General features: G+C 56.0%; 1 protein-coding gene across 1 annotated transcript; it reads left to right on the plus strand.

The window, feature by feature from the left end:
- Window positions 1,934-16,871, plus strand: BHMG1 (basic helix-loop-helix and HMG-box containing 1). The gene is made up of 15 exons (XM_021097552.1): window positions 1,934-1,969; window positions 8,112-8,223; window positions 9,678-9,812; window positions 10,873-10,967; window positions 11,790-11,913; window positions 12,094-12,205; window positions 12,936-13,036; window positions 13,635-13,790; window positions 14,113-14,183; window positions 14,740-14,922; window positions 14,992-15,246; window positions 15,312-15,380; window positions 15,843-15,937; window positions 16,037-16,126; window positions 16,703-16,871. Exons 1-15 carry the CDS (start codon window positions 1,934-1,936, stop codon window positions 16,869-16,871), a joined length of 1,803 nt encoding a protein of 600 aa, XP_020953211.1.

The raw sequence follows: 17,020 nt of genomic DNA on the forward strand, positions 1-17,020 counted from the left end.
GCTCCCCCATCTCTTCGAGGGCAGTGACAGCAATGCCTCTCCCTCTCCATGGTGTCCAGCGCAGAGCCTGGCAAGGAGGGAGTATCAGTTTGTAGGTGTGAGTAGGAGCCAAATGTACATCTGTAATCAAAGGAGTGCTTTGGGGTTGGCCGAGTGGCAGGTGACACAAAGTGTGGTACATTCAGAGTTGGGGAGAAAGACAGGGCGGTTGGGGAGCCTTCCTGGGCTGGGTGGCAGTTAAACCGGGCCCTGAAGGAAGGTGAGATAAGGATTGGTGGAGATGAGGCGTTTGGGCTTCCCGAAGGAGTAGCGGGAAGAGTATCAGCGGTGTGTAATTTAGAAGAGAGACTCCAACGTCTTTGTGTCTCCACCTCTCAGGAGAGAGGGTACAGATGTGTGTAGATGGATAGATTATGAATTATGAATTCAAGGATTAGATCCCGGAAGTTCTGCATTGCTCGGGGGGTTAACTTCTTTCATGCCCTTAATTATTCATTCCTTTAGCAAATAGGCACTGAGTTCCTACAATGTGCCAGATCCTGTTCTAGGTACTAGAGCTACAGCAGTGCTTCCCACTCAGCTCTCAGCCCAGTGCAGGAATCAGAGAAATACATGAGCACAGAGGCACGGGGACCTCAGCCAAGGACCTCACCTGTGCTGTGGAGGTAGTGTCAGTTGACGGAAGAGAACGAAAAGAAGTAAGAGGAGATCCCTGGTGGCCTAGCCGCTAAGGATTCTATGGTATGGTCACTGCTGTGGCTTGGGTTTGCTCCCTGGCTCAGGAATTTCTACATACAATAGGTATGGAAAAAAAAAAAAAAAAAAAGGAAGGAAGGAAGAGATGAGACCAGAATGTCCAGTGGGGCCAGACCATGAGGGCATTAAAAGCCACATTAAACAATAAGGTCCTGCTGTACAGCACAGAGAACTGTATCCAGTCTCTTGGGGTAGAGCATGATGGAAGATAACATAAGAAAAAAAATGTTTATATATATATAAACTGGCACACACATATGTATGGCTGGGTCCCTTTGCTGTATAGCAGAAATTGGCACAACATTGTAAGTCAACTATAATAATTTTTAAATAATAAAAATGTGGTTTGCTAACAAAAAAAGCCATATTAAGGGCTTAAACTTGATCCTTAATAATGGAATGGCATTGAGAGGCTTGAAGAAATTATTAAGTAACTGATGTATTCAAGTCTTATTGATAATCCTCTGGGCCTGAATGAATAACCTCATTCCCATTGCACAGATGAAGGTGAAAAAATTGTGGTCAGATTTGTGTTTCAGAAACATCACCCTGGAGTTCCCATCATGGCTCAGTGGTAACAAACCCAGCTAGTATCCATGAGGATGCAGGTCTGATCCCTGGCCTCACTCGGTGGATTAAGGATCGAGCGTTGCCGTGAGCTGTGGTGTAGGTCGCAAACTCGGCTTGGATCAGGCATTGCTGTGGCTGTGGCGTAGGCCAGCAGCTGCAGCTCTGATTCGACCCCTAGCCTGGCAACTTCCATGTGCCCTAAGTACAGCCCTAAAAAGAAAAACATCACCCTGACTGTGGTAGAGAGTATGGATTAGAGGAGGCCAGGTGGAGGCTGGGAGAACTATGAGGGTGTGAACACTCAGACTAGGGCAGGGGTGGGTGGATGGAGAGAAGGGGTTGGAGGAGAAATGAGCAAGATTTGGTGACCGGTTGGACAAGGGACGAGGGAGAGCGATGAGTCCAGATGATGCCCCGGATCCTGTCTCCGGTGCCTGAGGCCAGGAGGACCTTCTCTGAGGTGGGGAACACTAAGACAGGAGGTTTGGGGACCTCAGATGCCAAATTCCATTTTGGATGTCCCAACCAAAACCAGCTCTTGTCTCCAAACAGGAAACAGAGGAAAAACCACACTAGCAAACTCCAAGAGCTGGCCTTGCTGCTACCTATGGCCCTGAAGACTGGTACCAAGAAGCTCACCAAGGTGAGGGGCTGAAGGAGAGGAGGTGGCTTTGAGAGGCGGATCTGAAGTGCTGACCTCCCTTGTCCTGGGAAACCTAGACAGACCCACCCCCGTGACTGCACTGAGCTGGCCAGGGTCCTGTTCTGAGTGGAAATTTCTGGATGTCTGCAATCCCATGACTAGAAGCCTGGGGGATCCTTTCCTGCAAAGGGGCAGGAGAACTGGGAGGCGAGAAACAGGCAAGGCGCCAGGCAAGGCTGTCACCCTGGGCGTCAACGAGCCATGGGTTTGGGCCTCCAGCTCCCCCCCTGCAGAGCTGGGGGCAGCTCGCTCAGGTTATCAGCCGCCCAAAACTCAGGTCTGTCAGCTACAACACAAAGGAAAAATACTGATCCTACCCAGAGACCAAAATGACATGATAGCCATGACAGGGCCTGAATAATGTCTGAGCGCCTTCGTTCGTCACCTTGTGGAGATGGTCTCCACGGGGGAGGGATGGATAAAGCTTTCCCATGTGTCCCCAGTGGCTGCTCAATAAATATTTCTAGTGCTGAGCCAACACTTGCTCCCAGGAGGAACAACTTAATATAAGACTCAGGGATCTTGGAGTTCCCATTGTGGCTCAGTGGTTGATAAATCCGACTAGGAACCATGGGGTTGCGGGTTTGATGCCTGGCCTTGCTCAGTGGGTTAAGGATCCCATGAGCTGTGGTGCAGGTTGCAGACGAGGCTCGGATCCTGCATTGCTATGGCTCTGGCCTAGACCAATGGCTGCAGGTCCAATTGGACCCTTAGCCTGGGAACCTCCATATGCCACAGGAGCGGCCCTGGAAATGGCAAAAAGACCTAAAAAAAAAAAAAAAAAAAAAAAGACTCAGGGATCTTAAAGACTTAGTGTGATTTTTTGTTTTTCTTTTAGGGCCACACCCACGGCATAGGGAGGTTCGCAGGCTAGGGGTTAAATTGGAGCTACGGCTGCCGGCCTACACCAGTCACAGCAATGCAGGATCCGAGCCACATCTGTGACCTACACCATGGCTCACGGCAACGCCAGACCGTTCACCCACTGAGCAAGGCCAAGGACCGAACCTGTGTCCTCATGGATACCAGTTGGATTTGTTAACCACTAAGCCACGACAGGAACTCCCAAGTGTGATGTCTTCTTGCTATAATTTCTCTCATTCAGTCCCTCATTCACTCATTCCTCAGCCATTTGTGGATGATGATTGGATGTCAGAAGCTGTTAGTCTCACAGCAAGGGGAGTCAAAAGAATTTTGAAACCTAGTCTTCCTCCTCTGGAAACTCAGAATTTGGTCAAGAAGATAAAGATTTTTTTTTCTTTTTATGGCCACACTCAGGGCATATGGAAGTTCCCAGGCCAGGAACTGAATCCGAGCTGCAGCTGCACAGTGCAGGATCCTGTACCCCGCCGTGCCAGGCCGGCCATCAAACCTGCACCTCTGCAGTAACCTAAGCTGCTGCAGTTGGATTCTTTTTTTTTTTTTTTTTTTTTTGGTCTTTTTGCTATTTCTTTGGGCTGCTCCCGCGGCATATGGAGGTTCCCAGGCTAGGGGTCCAATCGGAGCTGTAGCCACCGGTCTACGCCAGAGCCACAGCAACTCGGGATCCGAGCCGCATCTGCAACCTACACCACAGCTCACGGCAACGCCGGATCGTTAACCCACTAAGCAAGGGCAGGGACCGAACCCGCAACCTCATGGTTCCCAGTCAGATTCGTTAACCACTGCACCATGATGGGAACTCCTGCAGTTAGATTCTTAACCCGGTGCACCATGGCAGGAGCTCCAAAAAGATAAAGATTTGAATATGCAATAACTGATCTGAGCTAGAATGTGCCTTTTGCCTCCAGAGAGGTTCAGAGAAGCAGGTGTTGGGAGAGAGTTGCCTGACCCTGACCGGAATCTCCTCCCTGCCCACACAGCCCGTCAGGCACCGGGTCGTGATGATCGTCTCTCCTGACTCTCTCTCAGTTGTAGGTGCGCGTATTCATTTCTTCTTGCTGCTTTAAAATGTGACCACAAACTTAGTGGCTTAAAACCACACAAATCAGAGTTCCCGTCTGGCTCCACAGAAATGAATCTGACTAGCATCTGTGAGGATGTGGGTTTGATCCCTGGCCTTGCTCAGCAGGTTAAGGATTTGGCATTGCCATGAGCTGTGGTGTAGGTCACAGACAAGGCTTGGATCTCACATTGCTGTGGCTGTGGTGTACGCCAGCAGCTGTAGCTCTGATTGGACCCCTAGCTTGGGAACCTCCATATGCTGCAGGTGCGGCCCTAAAGACACACACACACACACACAGACACACACAGATTTATATTCTCAGAGTTCTGGGGCTCAGAAGTCCAAAATCAGTCCCATTGGACTAAAGTCAGGGTTTCAGCAGGGCTGGTTCTTCTTGGAGGCTCCAGCCTCCATTCCTTTCCCTTTGCCAACTCCTAGAGGCCGCCTATGGTCCTTGGCTCAGGGCTCCTTCAAAGCCAGCCTGTGCTAATCTCTCCCTTACCTCTGCTTCTGTCGTCACTCTGCCTTCTCTGCCTTTAACCCACCTGCCTCCCTCTCATGAGGACACTTGTGATGGCGCTGGGCTCACTCGGATACTCCAGAATAAAGTCCCCATCTCAAGATCCAGACTCAACCACACCTGCCAAGGCTCCTCTGTCACATAAGGAAACATAGTCACCGGTTCTGGGGACTAGGACTTGGCTGCCTTCGACGGAGGCAGGACGCAAACCACCACAGAGCTCAAGAACATCTGGGGAATCTTGTCCTCTGACCTCCAACTTTTGAGTATTCGGTGTGCACTGGCACTGTGACACACTCTCGGTGGGGGGGGACCACAGACCCTGCCCTGGAGGAGTGACAGTCTAGCCGGGGAGCAGGCAGCCTTGCATCCCTGACCAGATGGCCACATCTCTTCCTGGAACCCACAGCCCACTTTCTTTTTGGCTGCCCTCACGTCATGCAGAATTTCCCAGAGTAGGGATTGAACCTGCACCACAGCAGTGACCAGAGCCACAGCAGTGACAACACCAGACCCTTAACCCCTGGGACCAGAGAACCCCATCAGCCCACGTTCTTTACCATTGATTCTCTGTTGTCTTAATGCGCCGCTTCTCCCCCATCTTCCTCCTCCCGTCAGTTCAGCTCCCTGTTCCACGTACAACCTGCATCCCAGTCAGTCCCCAGCCTCCCACTGGACTGGTCTGCCTGACATGCATCATCAAGCCTGGCCCTGGGCTGTGTGACATGCTCAGTCCACTGCTCAGTGGACCACGGGAGCGCCCATGTGTCGCCTCTTCCGGGTTTGAGGTTTGGGTCTGCGGCATCCTTCCTCACCATCCCAGCTGCTTCCATGCCCCTGCCCCATCTGATCCATGGCCTCCCATCCCTCTGACCACCAAGGCCCTCAGCGCATTACTGCCGTTGTTCCCTCATCTCCGATTACATGAACAATTCTGCAAAGGTCAAGACCGTGATGACGAATCTCTAATCTCTGACCCCAGTGCCCTCAGGGCCTCGCATAGACCAGTAACAGTTACTCCCCATTTACAGGAGCTCTAGGGGTCAGACAGTGGGTGCCAAGCTTTATATATACATTTTCTCACTTAATCTTCCCCCTAAGTCTTGTGAGATGCATCTGTTCTTTTTTTTTTTTTTTCCGGTTTGAGGAAACTTCAGCACAGAGGGGTCATACTTTCCCAAGGGGCACAGCTGGCTAATGGCAGCGTGAGCATCAGCTACGTCTCATTCCAAAGGCCCACACCCTCCACCACTCTGTCACTTGGTGCTCAGTGGATGTTTGCTGAATGTACGAATGAATTCATTCATTTCCCTCTGTTGAGCCAGTTACAAGAAGGTGGATCTTACCTTTAAAAAGTCTTGGATGTGGAGTTCCCATCATGGCTCAGGGGTTAACGAACCTGACTGATATCCATGAGGATGCAGGTTGGATCCCTGGCACTGCTCAGTGGGTTAAGGATCTGGCGTTGCTCTGAGCTGTGGGGCAGTTTGCAGATGCGGCTTGGATCCCAAAGACAAAAGACAAAAAATTTAAAAATAAAATTAAAAGTCTGGGATATGAACCTCTAGTGCGGGCCCCAGCTAACCTTCCTGAAGTATCAATTACTGAGCTTTCTGTCCTGCTGTCTGAGTCGACGCCCAACTGCCTTCTGCAGAAAACCTTTGTACTACTACTACTACTAAGTAACATTTAAAAAATTTATCTATTCATTTTTGCTTTTCAGGGCCGCACCTGCAGCATCTGGAAGTTCCCAGGCTAGGGGTGGAATTGGAGCTATAGCTGCTGGCCTACGCCAGAGCCACAGCAACTCGGGATCTGAGCTACGTCTGCAACCTACACCACAGCTCACGGCAACGCCGGATCCTTAACCCACTGAGCGAGGCCAGGGATCAAACCCGCATCTGCATGGTTCCCATTTGGATTCGTTTCTGCTGCGCCACAACAGGAACTCCTAAGTAACATTTTATATTGCTTTACAGTTTATGAAGACATCAGCTTAGAGCTTAGTGAGTGGCCACTAGGTGCCAAGCCTGGTGTTGGAGATACTAAACTCAAAAGACCGGATCTGCACTTGAAACACCTGTCATCTAGTTATAAGAAGTTAGAAAAGGTTCTTAATCCCTTGAGGACCCGATAAAAGTGTTCTCATTCAGTTATCAGCTAAGCATTTATGAGACAACTAATGTATATCAGACTCTGCGCTAGGCAGTTTATTTCATCGTAATGATAATCCCCTGAGCCTGAAAGAAAACCCTCATTCCTGTTGCACTGGTGAGAAAACCCAGGTGCAAAGAAGGAAAATGACCTGCCGCCATTGTACAGCCAGTGAGCGGTAGGTTGGAGCCGGGCCCTAAACCAATAGTCTCTTGGCTGTGTCACGCACGTCATGCCTTAGTTAGATTCAGCTTTCTTCCGTGGACCCGGTGAAATAAGTTCAGTGACCATCTGTATTATTTTATGGAAGTTTTCCTTAAGTCCCCTCATGAGGCTATGTTTCCTGGTTTGGGGCTTGGAGATCATACCCTGATTTGTTAGACTGCTGCTAACAGTTTTCCTATTATTCTAGGGACCCAGTTCAATCCGAAAAATCCTTACTGGTGTTCTTCCCTCCGCTCCTCCCCGGGCTAACTCCTTTCACTCTTCAGGTCTCCGTTTAAATGCTGCCAGTTCAGAGAGGCCTTTCTGGACACCCAAGTCTAACTTCAGAATCGCCTGTTATACTCATTTATTCATGATGCTTATCCCATGGTTGATAACTATGTATGATTATGAGTTTATTAAGGCCCACTGCCCTCCCTGGATTGTAAGCTCCATGAAGTATGACTAGTCACCCCTCACACATGACTCTTAGTGGGTAGTATCTTTTTTAGCTTAGTGTCAACCATCCAACACAGTTGGTATTTGGTGGCTGGATGGGGGGTGGGGGGGTGCCTGCCGGTGCTGTGGGGAAGTCATTCCTTCAGCAGTCACTGGTTAAGCCACCTCTCGATTCAGTGCGCTTGGGGTCCAGAGATCAATCAGCTACAGTCTCTACCTTCAACGACTTCAAGGTCAATGGGGAAGAATGACCCACAAGCAGATAATTATAAAACAGTGTGGCAAGGGCCTTCATGGAAACAGGCCCGGGGTGTTACCAGAGTGCCGGGGAAGGACATGTGACCCAGGCGGCGTGAGGAGTCAGGGGGCAGGACAGCTTCTGCAAGGGGAGAGCACTATGCGGGGGCTCAAAGGTGGAGAAGCCAGGGAGGCAGTCTGTGAGGAGAAGAGGAGGGCTTTGCATGCGCCAAGGGCCCTGGGTGGGAAGCCGAGCAGTGTGCACCCTAAAACGGACAGGAGGCCCACAGGCCCAGGTTCAGATCCCAGCTCGGCTGTTTCCTCTCTGTAATCCTGGCAAGTCTCTGGAGCATCTGGGCCCCCCTTTCCTTAGCGGTAACCGCCGTCTGTCCCCCCGGGCCGCAGTGAGGACTAAAGAGCAGAATAGGAGCATCTCCGCTGATGGAGGGATCGCTGGGCTGGGGCCCAGAGTCCTGGAGCCCGCCTGTCGTTGGTCCCCAGCAGCCTCTCGTCATCTCAGGCCCCCACTCTCACGTTCTATCCTGTCTCTCTTTTGGGAGCAGAAGGAGATTCTGCTGCACGTCCTGAACTACATTCAGTTCCTCCAGAAAAGCATCGATGTGGCCAAGGCCCTGCTTGAGCTCCACACCACGGCTGGGAAAGGTGGACTCGGGGGTGAGTAAGTTCAGCCAGCGTTTCCCAGCGCCTGCTGCGCGCCAAGCATTGTCCTGGCTGCCAGGGACACTGAGCGACTTTGATGGGTCCAGACCCTCCCAGAGCTAACAGCCTGGCGCACAGGGCAAGCCAGAGGGATTTGCGGGGTGCTGTGACCCCAGAGGAGGGTGTCTGGGAAGACTGTGGTGGGAGGGGCCTTGGAGCTGGGCCTCGAGGACAGAGCAGGGGGAGCTGTGCCAGGCAGAAGAAACAATGTGAGCCGGAGCCTGCGGGCATGAGAGGACAAGTGCGGAATGTCTGGGGACAGGCGAGCAGCTGGGTGTGACTGGAGGGGCCGGGTAGCACCCCAATGACATGCGCAGACGCTTGTGTCAGATCCTGACCAGACACACATCTTGCGACCTTAACCTTTCATTGCCTCAGTTTCCTCCTCCATGGGATGGACCAGCATGAGTGCTGCCCTTCCGAGCTCACTGTGAGGATTAAACAAGTTAATGCCACAGGGTTGTAACAGCGCCCGGAACACGCCCATTACTGGTGTGAGACACACGCGGGCGAGAAGAGCAGGAGGCGGGGCCGGGACGAGACTGAAGGGCTTCGGGCGCCCAGCTAAGGAGGGAGATGAAGAGAATGACTGAAGGACTTTAAGAGGAGAGCCATGGTTAGATTTCTTTTAAAAGAAAAGGTTCCTGGCATGTAGTGTGGAGGACTGGTTATTAAGTAAGAAACTGGAAGAGTTCCCGTCGTAGCACAACAGAAACAAGCCCAACTAGTATCCATGAGGATGTGGGTTCGATCCCTGGCCTCACTCAGTGGGTTAAGGATCGGCATTGCTGTGAGCTGTGGTGTAGGTCACAGACGGCTCGGATCTGGCGTTGCTGTGGCTGTGGTGTAGGCTGGCAGCTGTAGCTCCAATTCAACCCCTAGCCTGGGAACCTTCATATGCCGTGGGTGTGGCCCTAAAAAGACAAAAAGAGAAAGAAAAAGAAACTGGAGTCAGGAGATCAGCGGGGATCCTTCTAGGAGTCATCTGCACAGGAGACAATGAGACCAGTGTCGCTGAGCTTATGGACAGAAGTGGGTACATTTGGGAGGTGTTCACCCGGAAGAATTGAGAGGCCTGGGGGAGGGATGGGACGCTGGAGCCCCACTGTCTGAGGAGGAAGGAGGAGGAACTGGTTTGGAAGGGGGTGGATGGGAAAGTGGTTGGAAGCCCTGAGCCTGTCTCTGGATGGCCCAGGAGAAAGCTGAGTTTCCGCCCTGTTCTGCCTCCTGACTGTGCAACCTCAGACAAGTCCCATCGCCTCCCAGGACCTCAGTTTCCACATCTGTAAAGTCAGTCTGGGGACCATGGCAACCCCCCCAGCACCCTCCACTGGGAAGTGTTATCCGGAGGCAGGATTTGGGACAGACGAGGGTGAAGGGACATGACCCGCCTCCTCCATCCTGTGCAGGGCTGGGTCAGAACCCCACCGAGGGCCCAGCAAGGTGGAGATACTCCACCCCGTCGAGCTCCCTGCACTCTCATAAGTCCCGTCTTCGGGGAGCCTGCCAGAAACCTCGGAAGAAGAAGCTGGCCCGAGCCTCAGGTACAAGCAGTGGAAGCAGAACAGAGAGCAGGGGTCAGATGGGAGCAGGGTCCCTTGGATAAGGCGTGGGATTCAGACATGCTCCGGGTTCAACTCTCCCTGGCTCTGAGGCCCGGGGGGTGGGGTGGGGTGGGGTCACTATCCTTTTCTGAGCCTCAGCTTCCTGGTCTGGAAATTTGAGTCCCTGTCAGAGGGTGGTCTTTAGGATTAGGAGTCTGTACACACCCCTGGAGCGATGCTTAAGTAGTGGGGCTCGTGGCCAGTGCCCGGAAATGGAAGCTGCTGCTAGCATTTTTCGTCTGCCAGCCCCCATCCCTGGGCAGGGGCAGTGGGGAGGGCGGGACAATGGGAAGACCCCAGTGTGGCAGGCAATTGTCCCAGGCCCCACCGCAGCCTTGCTGCTAACTCACAGGGTCCCTTCCCCTTTGTGCGCCACAGTTTCCATGTCTTCATTTATTTTGGCCGCACCTGCAGCGTGCGAAAGTTCCTGGGCCAGGGGATGAATCCACACCACAATTGTCACCTGTGCCACAGCTGCGCCACTTCCTCCACATCTTTAAAATGGGAATTGGGCATTCTCTGGGGGCTCGGTGGGTTAAATATCGGGTGTTGTCACTGCTGTGGCATGGGTTCGATCCCTGGCCCGGGAACTTCCCTGTGACATGGGAACAGCCCCAAAAAACAAACTAAAAATATGCTGGGAATTGGACCTAATCGATTATTTCCAGCTCTGGCTGCACATCTAAATCACCAGGTGCTTTAAAAATGCCCGTGCCTGTGCCTCACCCTCAGAAGAGTCAGGCTTCAGTGATCTGGGTGGAACCCGGGCATGATATTTTCTCAGAGCTCGCAAGGTGATGGCATCGTGCGGGAAGGGCGTCCACCAGGCTGAGCTCTAATCAAGGATGTGGGCTTACCCAGGAAGGGGATGAGTGACCAGACCAGGCAAAGCTTTGGAGCGGGTTGTTGGGCCCAGAGCAAAGAGGAGCCTCACCTGAACCACCTTCTGGTGACCGTCAGGCCCCCAGCCCTGTCTCACCCTGTCACTCTGCTGTCCCAGAACGCCAGACCCGGGCCCAGAACCCTCGTCGCTGTCTGGCCCTGGACAAGCCCAAGAAGCAGGCGACCCCATCCCCAGACCGGAAGGGAGGAAATGTGGCGGGAACCACCACCCTTCCAAGATGTGCTGACTCCCGCAGTCACCCCAAGGCCGCATCATCTCCATCTCAAGGTGACAGAAAGGGAGGAAGATCCGGGCTGACATTGCTGGAGGTGGCTGAGAACAGCGTCCACTGTGACGTCTCAAATTGGTCTCTTTCCTCTCCACTTTCTTAGCCAGTCGTCCCTACACCACGCATCGGGCACCTGGGAGGTCCCGAGCACAGTCCTAGGGGCTGGGGTTCCACAGTGGACAGAGAGACGCTGTCTCGCGGCCTCTTTCCCAGTTTTCCTTTCCCTTCGGGCTCTGCCATGGGCGTCAGGGGCAGGCAGGAATGGTGCCGCCCTCGCACGAGGAGGGTTGTGGGTCACAGAACCAGAGCAAACGAGGGCCTGCTCCTGAGATTCCTTTGCCTGAAGCAGCCAGACAGTCGCTCTTGGGAGCTGCATCCCTTTGCCACCTTGAAAAGGTGGGACACCCCCAGGGGACAGGTGGGCAAGAACAGGGGCGACTGGATGGCAAGACCGCAGGCCATGCTACTCCTCTGCCTGTTCCCTCAGCCCTCCCTGCCCGGGCATCGCCTCTGTGTGGGGCTGCGTGCACGGTGCAGGGGCTGCCCAGGGAAGGAATCACGCTCTCGCTTCCCGGGCCACCCAGGAGCCTGTGTGAGCCCAAAGGTGGCGCTGACCCACCTGGGGAGGGGGGGTGTCCCAGACCTTCTGCTAATCTCGCGACCTTGGGCAAGCTGCGTGGTACTTCAGGACCTCAGTTTACTTCACTGTGAGGGGGTATGCCAACAACTGGACCCTTTGGCAAAGGGTTACGGAAGAGTATGCACGACGACTACCACCACGCTGGCCTGGCGCGCCGTGTACTTGCCTGCTAGCGTCCGCATCAGCATCGCTATTCAACTTAAGGATTTTACCTTCCTGAAAGCTTCTGGTAGGGACGTGGGATTCCAGAAACCTGGGGGTGATTCAGCGCACCCGCAGACCTCACACGGAGGCTCCGCAGCCTGAGGTTTTGGCTGGGCTGGGGAGGGAGAGCCTGTGGCAGAGCTGGCCTCTGTGAGTCCTGGGGTTTGGCCCCGTCCAGGGCTGAGCATCCTGACTTGCCCCCCAGGCTGCTGTGGCAAAAACGCTGCCCAGGGTGTGGACCTCGCGTCCCCTGCCTTCGAGGCCCAGCAAGGGCTTGAGAGGATCCACCTCCTCACCAAGACCCAGGCCAGTCCCAGGTAAGGGAAGCCCCGGGGCTTCGAGTGGGGATCGCGGAGCAGTTTGGTGGGAATGGTTAAGGTGTAGTGAGAAATGGGGTCATTTTCCACCCTCTGCTGGGGTCTGTGGATCGAGCCCCTCTGAGGGCCTAGCTTTGTACCAGGCATCAGGGGCTCAGGGGAAAGCCCTGCTTCCCAGCGCTGCAGCCGCAGCCCCTCCCTGGCCTCCTGCCTCTTGTTGCCCCTTCAAGCCTGCCCCCCGAGTCCCCCGAGTGGCTTTTCTAACACACAGACCTTGGTCTTGTCTGTTTTGGCCTTTAAGCTACTCCCTCCCGTTGGGTGGAGCCCAGCTTTCTTAAATGGCGCTTGAGCTCCCTCTGGCCCCAGCTCACTTCGCCGGGCCCCTCTCCCGCCCCTCACCCACAAATCTCACCCTTAACACCACCAAACAGTCACCCCGCCACACAGGAGCCACGCCCCTGTCCCCTCCAGAAGCCTCTTGCCCTCCTCCACCCGGGAGACCACCCATCCTTCAAGGTCAGCTCAGCTTGGCTCTCCCTCCTGCCCTGCCCGCCCCCTCCGTGCCCCTCCACCCCATCACAGCTCGGCTCCCTCTGCCAGCTCCCGAGGGCGGCTGCCTCAGCTCCGCTTTCTGCGCCCCGCAGCCAGCATCTCAGCTCACACAGGGAACACTGACCCACCCCAAGGGAACGGCGCGCCCCGGGTCCCGCAGTGATTCCACCTCTTGCAGGCAGAAGCTGGTGTTCTACGATCCCAGCGAGGAGGTGGACAAGGAGTCCCCAGATGCTGACCCTTGGCTTCCTGCCTGGAGCCCAGAGGGCTGCCCCCATGGTGACTGAAACCGTCTCTCCCCCTTGTAGGCTGGTGGGGGGCCTTCTCGGTACCTTCCTTCTGAGGATTTTGGTGGAAAGGGGGGAAGCGGGAAGGGGAATGGATGCCCACTAAGCACAGCATTGGCAAACACACAGCGTGCCCACGACTGTCACGGAGCCCTCAGGTGCCGTGGCAGACATTGCTAATCAATCATCACTCTTTCCGTTGATCCCAGACAGCACCTCAGAATCTTTCTCAACACAGAGCTCCAGCTAGCTCAAATCAGTCGCATCGGGATATTGATGTTTTGGGGGGAGGTAGGGGCTGTGCCTGTGGCACACGTTCCCGGCCCAGAGATCAAACCCGTGCCACGCAGTACCCAAGCACAGCAGTGACAATGCCAGATCCTTAACCCGCTAGATCACCAGGGAACTCCAATACTGGTTTGTTTTTGGCCATCCTGACATCACGCCAGACATCATGCAAGGACTCAAAACGAGCGATTGACAGAGTCACCTTCCCCAGTGTCTGGCACCATCTCCTCAAAGCCAGCTGCCTTGCTGGGGGAGAGGACAACCTCTGACACACCCCTGAGCCTGCTGTTCCTCCTTTTCAGGGAGCCCACTGGCCTTGGGGCCTCCCCAGATTGACAACTGGAGTCTGACAGGCCACCCGAGCGAGATCCTGGGGCTCAGGCCCTCCCTCTTCAGCTCTCCGGGGAAACTGCTGCCAGAACAGATCCTGGAGGATGGCCCTGAGGACCTGAGCCAAGGTGAGCACCCAGGGCTGAACCCGACGCTTGCTTCATTCAGAACAAAACCCTACAGCGACGCCCACCAAGTGTGCAGCCTTGAGCTGGACAGTGCTGGGTACTCGGGATCCGCAAGGAGCACAGCCTAGTGGGGGCACAGCCCAGGCCACAGCACTGCGTGGAAGGCTCCGGAGCCACGGCGGGGACCCGCTCCCTCTGCCCAAACTGGACGTTCCAGCCAGAAAAGGGCACTCCAGGTGGCGGGGATGGTGGGACAGAGGCGTGGTGCCCTGAGAGAGGTGTTTCTGTCCCAGCCGGCCCTCTGGTCCCCCCCCCCCAACAGCTCTCTTTGCAGAAGCGTACTTAGATCCTGCGTCTTCGCCTTCTGCCTGCGGGCTCCAGGGGCCAGAGAAGGTAGGCACCTGCCCGCCCATCCATCCAGGGACACACCCGTCTGTCTTTCCACCTGCTCAATTCACTCTTCCATCCCCTCAACCCTTCAGCCACTCCCCCCACCTGTCCATCCATCATGCATCTCATCCTTCCAGAAACTCACTTACCATCTGCCCTGTCCTCCCCTGCCCATGCTTTGAATGCTCACTGCTGGCCACCAGGTGCCCTGCTCTGTGCTGGGCCCTTGGAACCAACCAGACACAAAGGATAAAAGCTAAACACTGCCAGGTGCTCAGAAAAGACCCCACACAATTTTAGGACCGTTCTGTGAGGCAGGATCTCTTGCGACCCCATCTGCCAAACAAAACGGAAAGCAGCAGTGGCCCCTGGATCCCCAGTTGGAAAGAGCCTCCGTTCCAGTCCCCCGGGCTCACCTCCCGAGCACCCCCTGCCTCTGCTCCAAGAGCTCTGACTGGCCGAGGGGCAGCCCCAGCTCTGGTCCCCAAAGGATCCTCCCTACAGTGTGGGGGGAGGGGGCCCCTCCCATCTCCTCCCATCTTCCTCCCTCCTCCCCCAGGACACCCCCCCAGGGGGCTCCGAAGACCCTCCCGACTCCCACAGCCTGTGCCAGTCCTCCTTCTCACTGGACCACTGCTACCTCTCACTGAGCGAGAACAGCAGGGCCCTGTCCAGCCCCAGCTCGGAGGCCACCGACACCGACACCGACTCGGACACAGACTCTGAGCGGAGGCCGCAGGAGGTGAGGGAGACAGCCATCCGCCAGGTCCCACGTGTCCGGCCCACCCTCACCTCTCTGTCCCCCACCCAGGGCGCTGAGGCCGACCGCGAGGGCCCACCGTCCTCCAGCAACGAGGACGAGGACGGGGACTACACGTGGACGCCCACCCGTCGGGCCACAGCCCTGCCGGCAGCCGGGAGGAAGGCCAGGAAGGGCCGGGCAGGCAGGGGCCCTGTGAGGCCCAAGGAGAGCAAGAAAGCCCCCTGCCCCCCCCAGACGAAGAAAAAGTGTGTCAACGGCTTCATTATGTTCTGCAGGATGAACCGGAAGCAGTACATCCGGTGGGTGGGCACCCTCCCCCGGCCCGGTCTGAGCGCCGCACTGTCCCGCTGGCTGTCCACCCCCTGCAGCTGACACAGTCCTCAGCCACGCTCTCCCCGCGTCCCCCGGCCCAGCTGCCCTGGTCAGGCCTGTGCCCTGTAAGCAGTGAAACCCAATCCAGGCTTATGAAAAAAGGACAATAATTGGCTTATATAACCTGAAAAAAGAGGAGGAGGTGGGTCTCCTTCAGACGCGGTTGCTCCTGGGGCTGGAACGATGCTGTCCGGGATCCCTGTCCCTCTGTCTGCTCCGCTCTCCACATTGGCTCCTGCTCAGGCACACTGGGCTGGGCTGGGGACAGGCTCGTCCCCAGGAGCTTCGGGCTTGTGTCCTGTCTCCCACCCCCGCAGCCCTGTGGGAAGAGAGCTCCTCATTTCTAAGGTTTCAAGCAAAAGGTCTCGAGGCTGACTTGATAGATGGCTCAGGCACCAGCCCTCAACGGATCTTCACCAGCCTGAAGCTGGGGAGGGGGTGGGGGGCCCTCCCCGCCAGCCTGGGCCGAGAAGAGGTGCAGATGCAGGTCCCAGGACCCCAGGTGGCCCCTTTCCCTCGCCGCTTAGTCCAGCTCCCTTCTCTGCCACTTCTGCTTCGGGGCCACGAAAGAGAGGCCTTCCTACCAGGCCAGCTTGGAGGAACAGGCAGGCTGCCTTCTCGGGTGGGAAAGCTGCGGCTCCGAAAGGCCCGGGGACTGGGTGTGGTCAGACCTTCACCCAGGCTGCAGCTTCCTCTCACCTCCTCCTCCCTCCTGCCCCAGAGCCTGCCCCGGGACCGCTTCCACAGCTGCCACCAAGGAGCTGGCCCAGCTCTGGCGGGTGATGACCCTGCAGGAGCGGAGACCTTATTGGTGAGAAGCCCCTGCTCCTCATCCTGCTCTGATTTTCAGAGCCTTGAGCTTCGTGATATTGGAAACAGGTTGGGAGTCTCCCAACCTGATAAAGGAAATAGGCTGGGAGTTTCCTGACGCGGGAGAGGCGGGTGTCTGCACACTTTTCCATAAGAGTCGGGGTGACAGGAGTAGACGGGAGGCTGGGACATGGGCCCCGCTGCCCTGACCCTCTTTGCCGTCTCTGCCCCTGGGGGCGGGGGTGGTCCTCAGAGCGGGAAACTGGGTTTTGCCTCCCTGTCGCCTGGCCTCCTCCCCGCCCCCCCGCCAATCCCCTTCCCACCAACCTCAAACTGCTGCCACCTGCCCAGTTCTCAAGTGGCCCCGAAACACACGTGCAACTGCGCAGATCGTAACCGGCTCACAGGGGCCTGCGCTCCAGCCAAGGAGCCAGTGGTTCCCCCGGGGGGCTGAATACAGCTCTGGCCGCCCCTCAGCCCAAGCCTGGTCTCTTCTGGGAACGGAGCACTGAGGGGAGGACAGAGATGGCTGGGGGGTGACTGAGGAACCCTGCTCCTCCTGCCACCTCTCCCCCAGCATCAAAGCACGAAGGTTCAGCCGCCAGCATAACCGGATCGTGAAGCAGGACAGCTCCAGCAGCGAGGACGAGGACTGGGAGACCCCCAAGCCCTTCTACCAGCTTCTGGCAGAGAAGGCCCGCTGCTCCCCGGCTCCAGCCCCTCCGCTGCCCCCTCATCATGTGTGATGGCCCCCCTCCTCCCCTGCTGCCTCCTGCAGCTCCCCTTGGAAACCTGGAGCCTGTGTTGTCCTGTCCAGTCCTGAGCCTCATCCCCTCCAGTGCAGGTCCCCTCGACCAGGTCCCTCGGGGCTGGGAGGTGGCATATTTATTGACCC

This window comes from Sus scrofa, chromosome 6 (assembly GCF_000003025.6).
Source record: "Sus scrofa isolate TJ Tabasco breed Duroc chromosome 6, Sscrofa11.1, whole genome shotgun sequence".
Classification (NCBI taxonomy): domain Eukaryota; kingdom Metazoa; phylum Chordata; class Mammalia; order Artiodactyla; family Suidae; genus Sus; species Sus scrofa.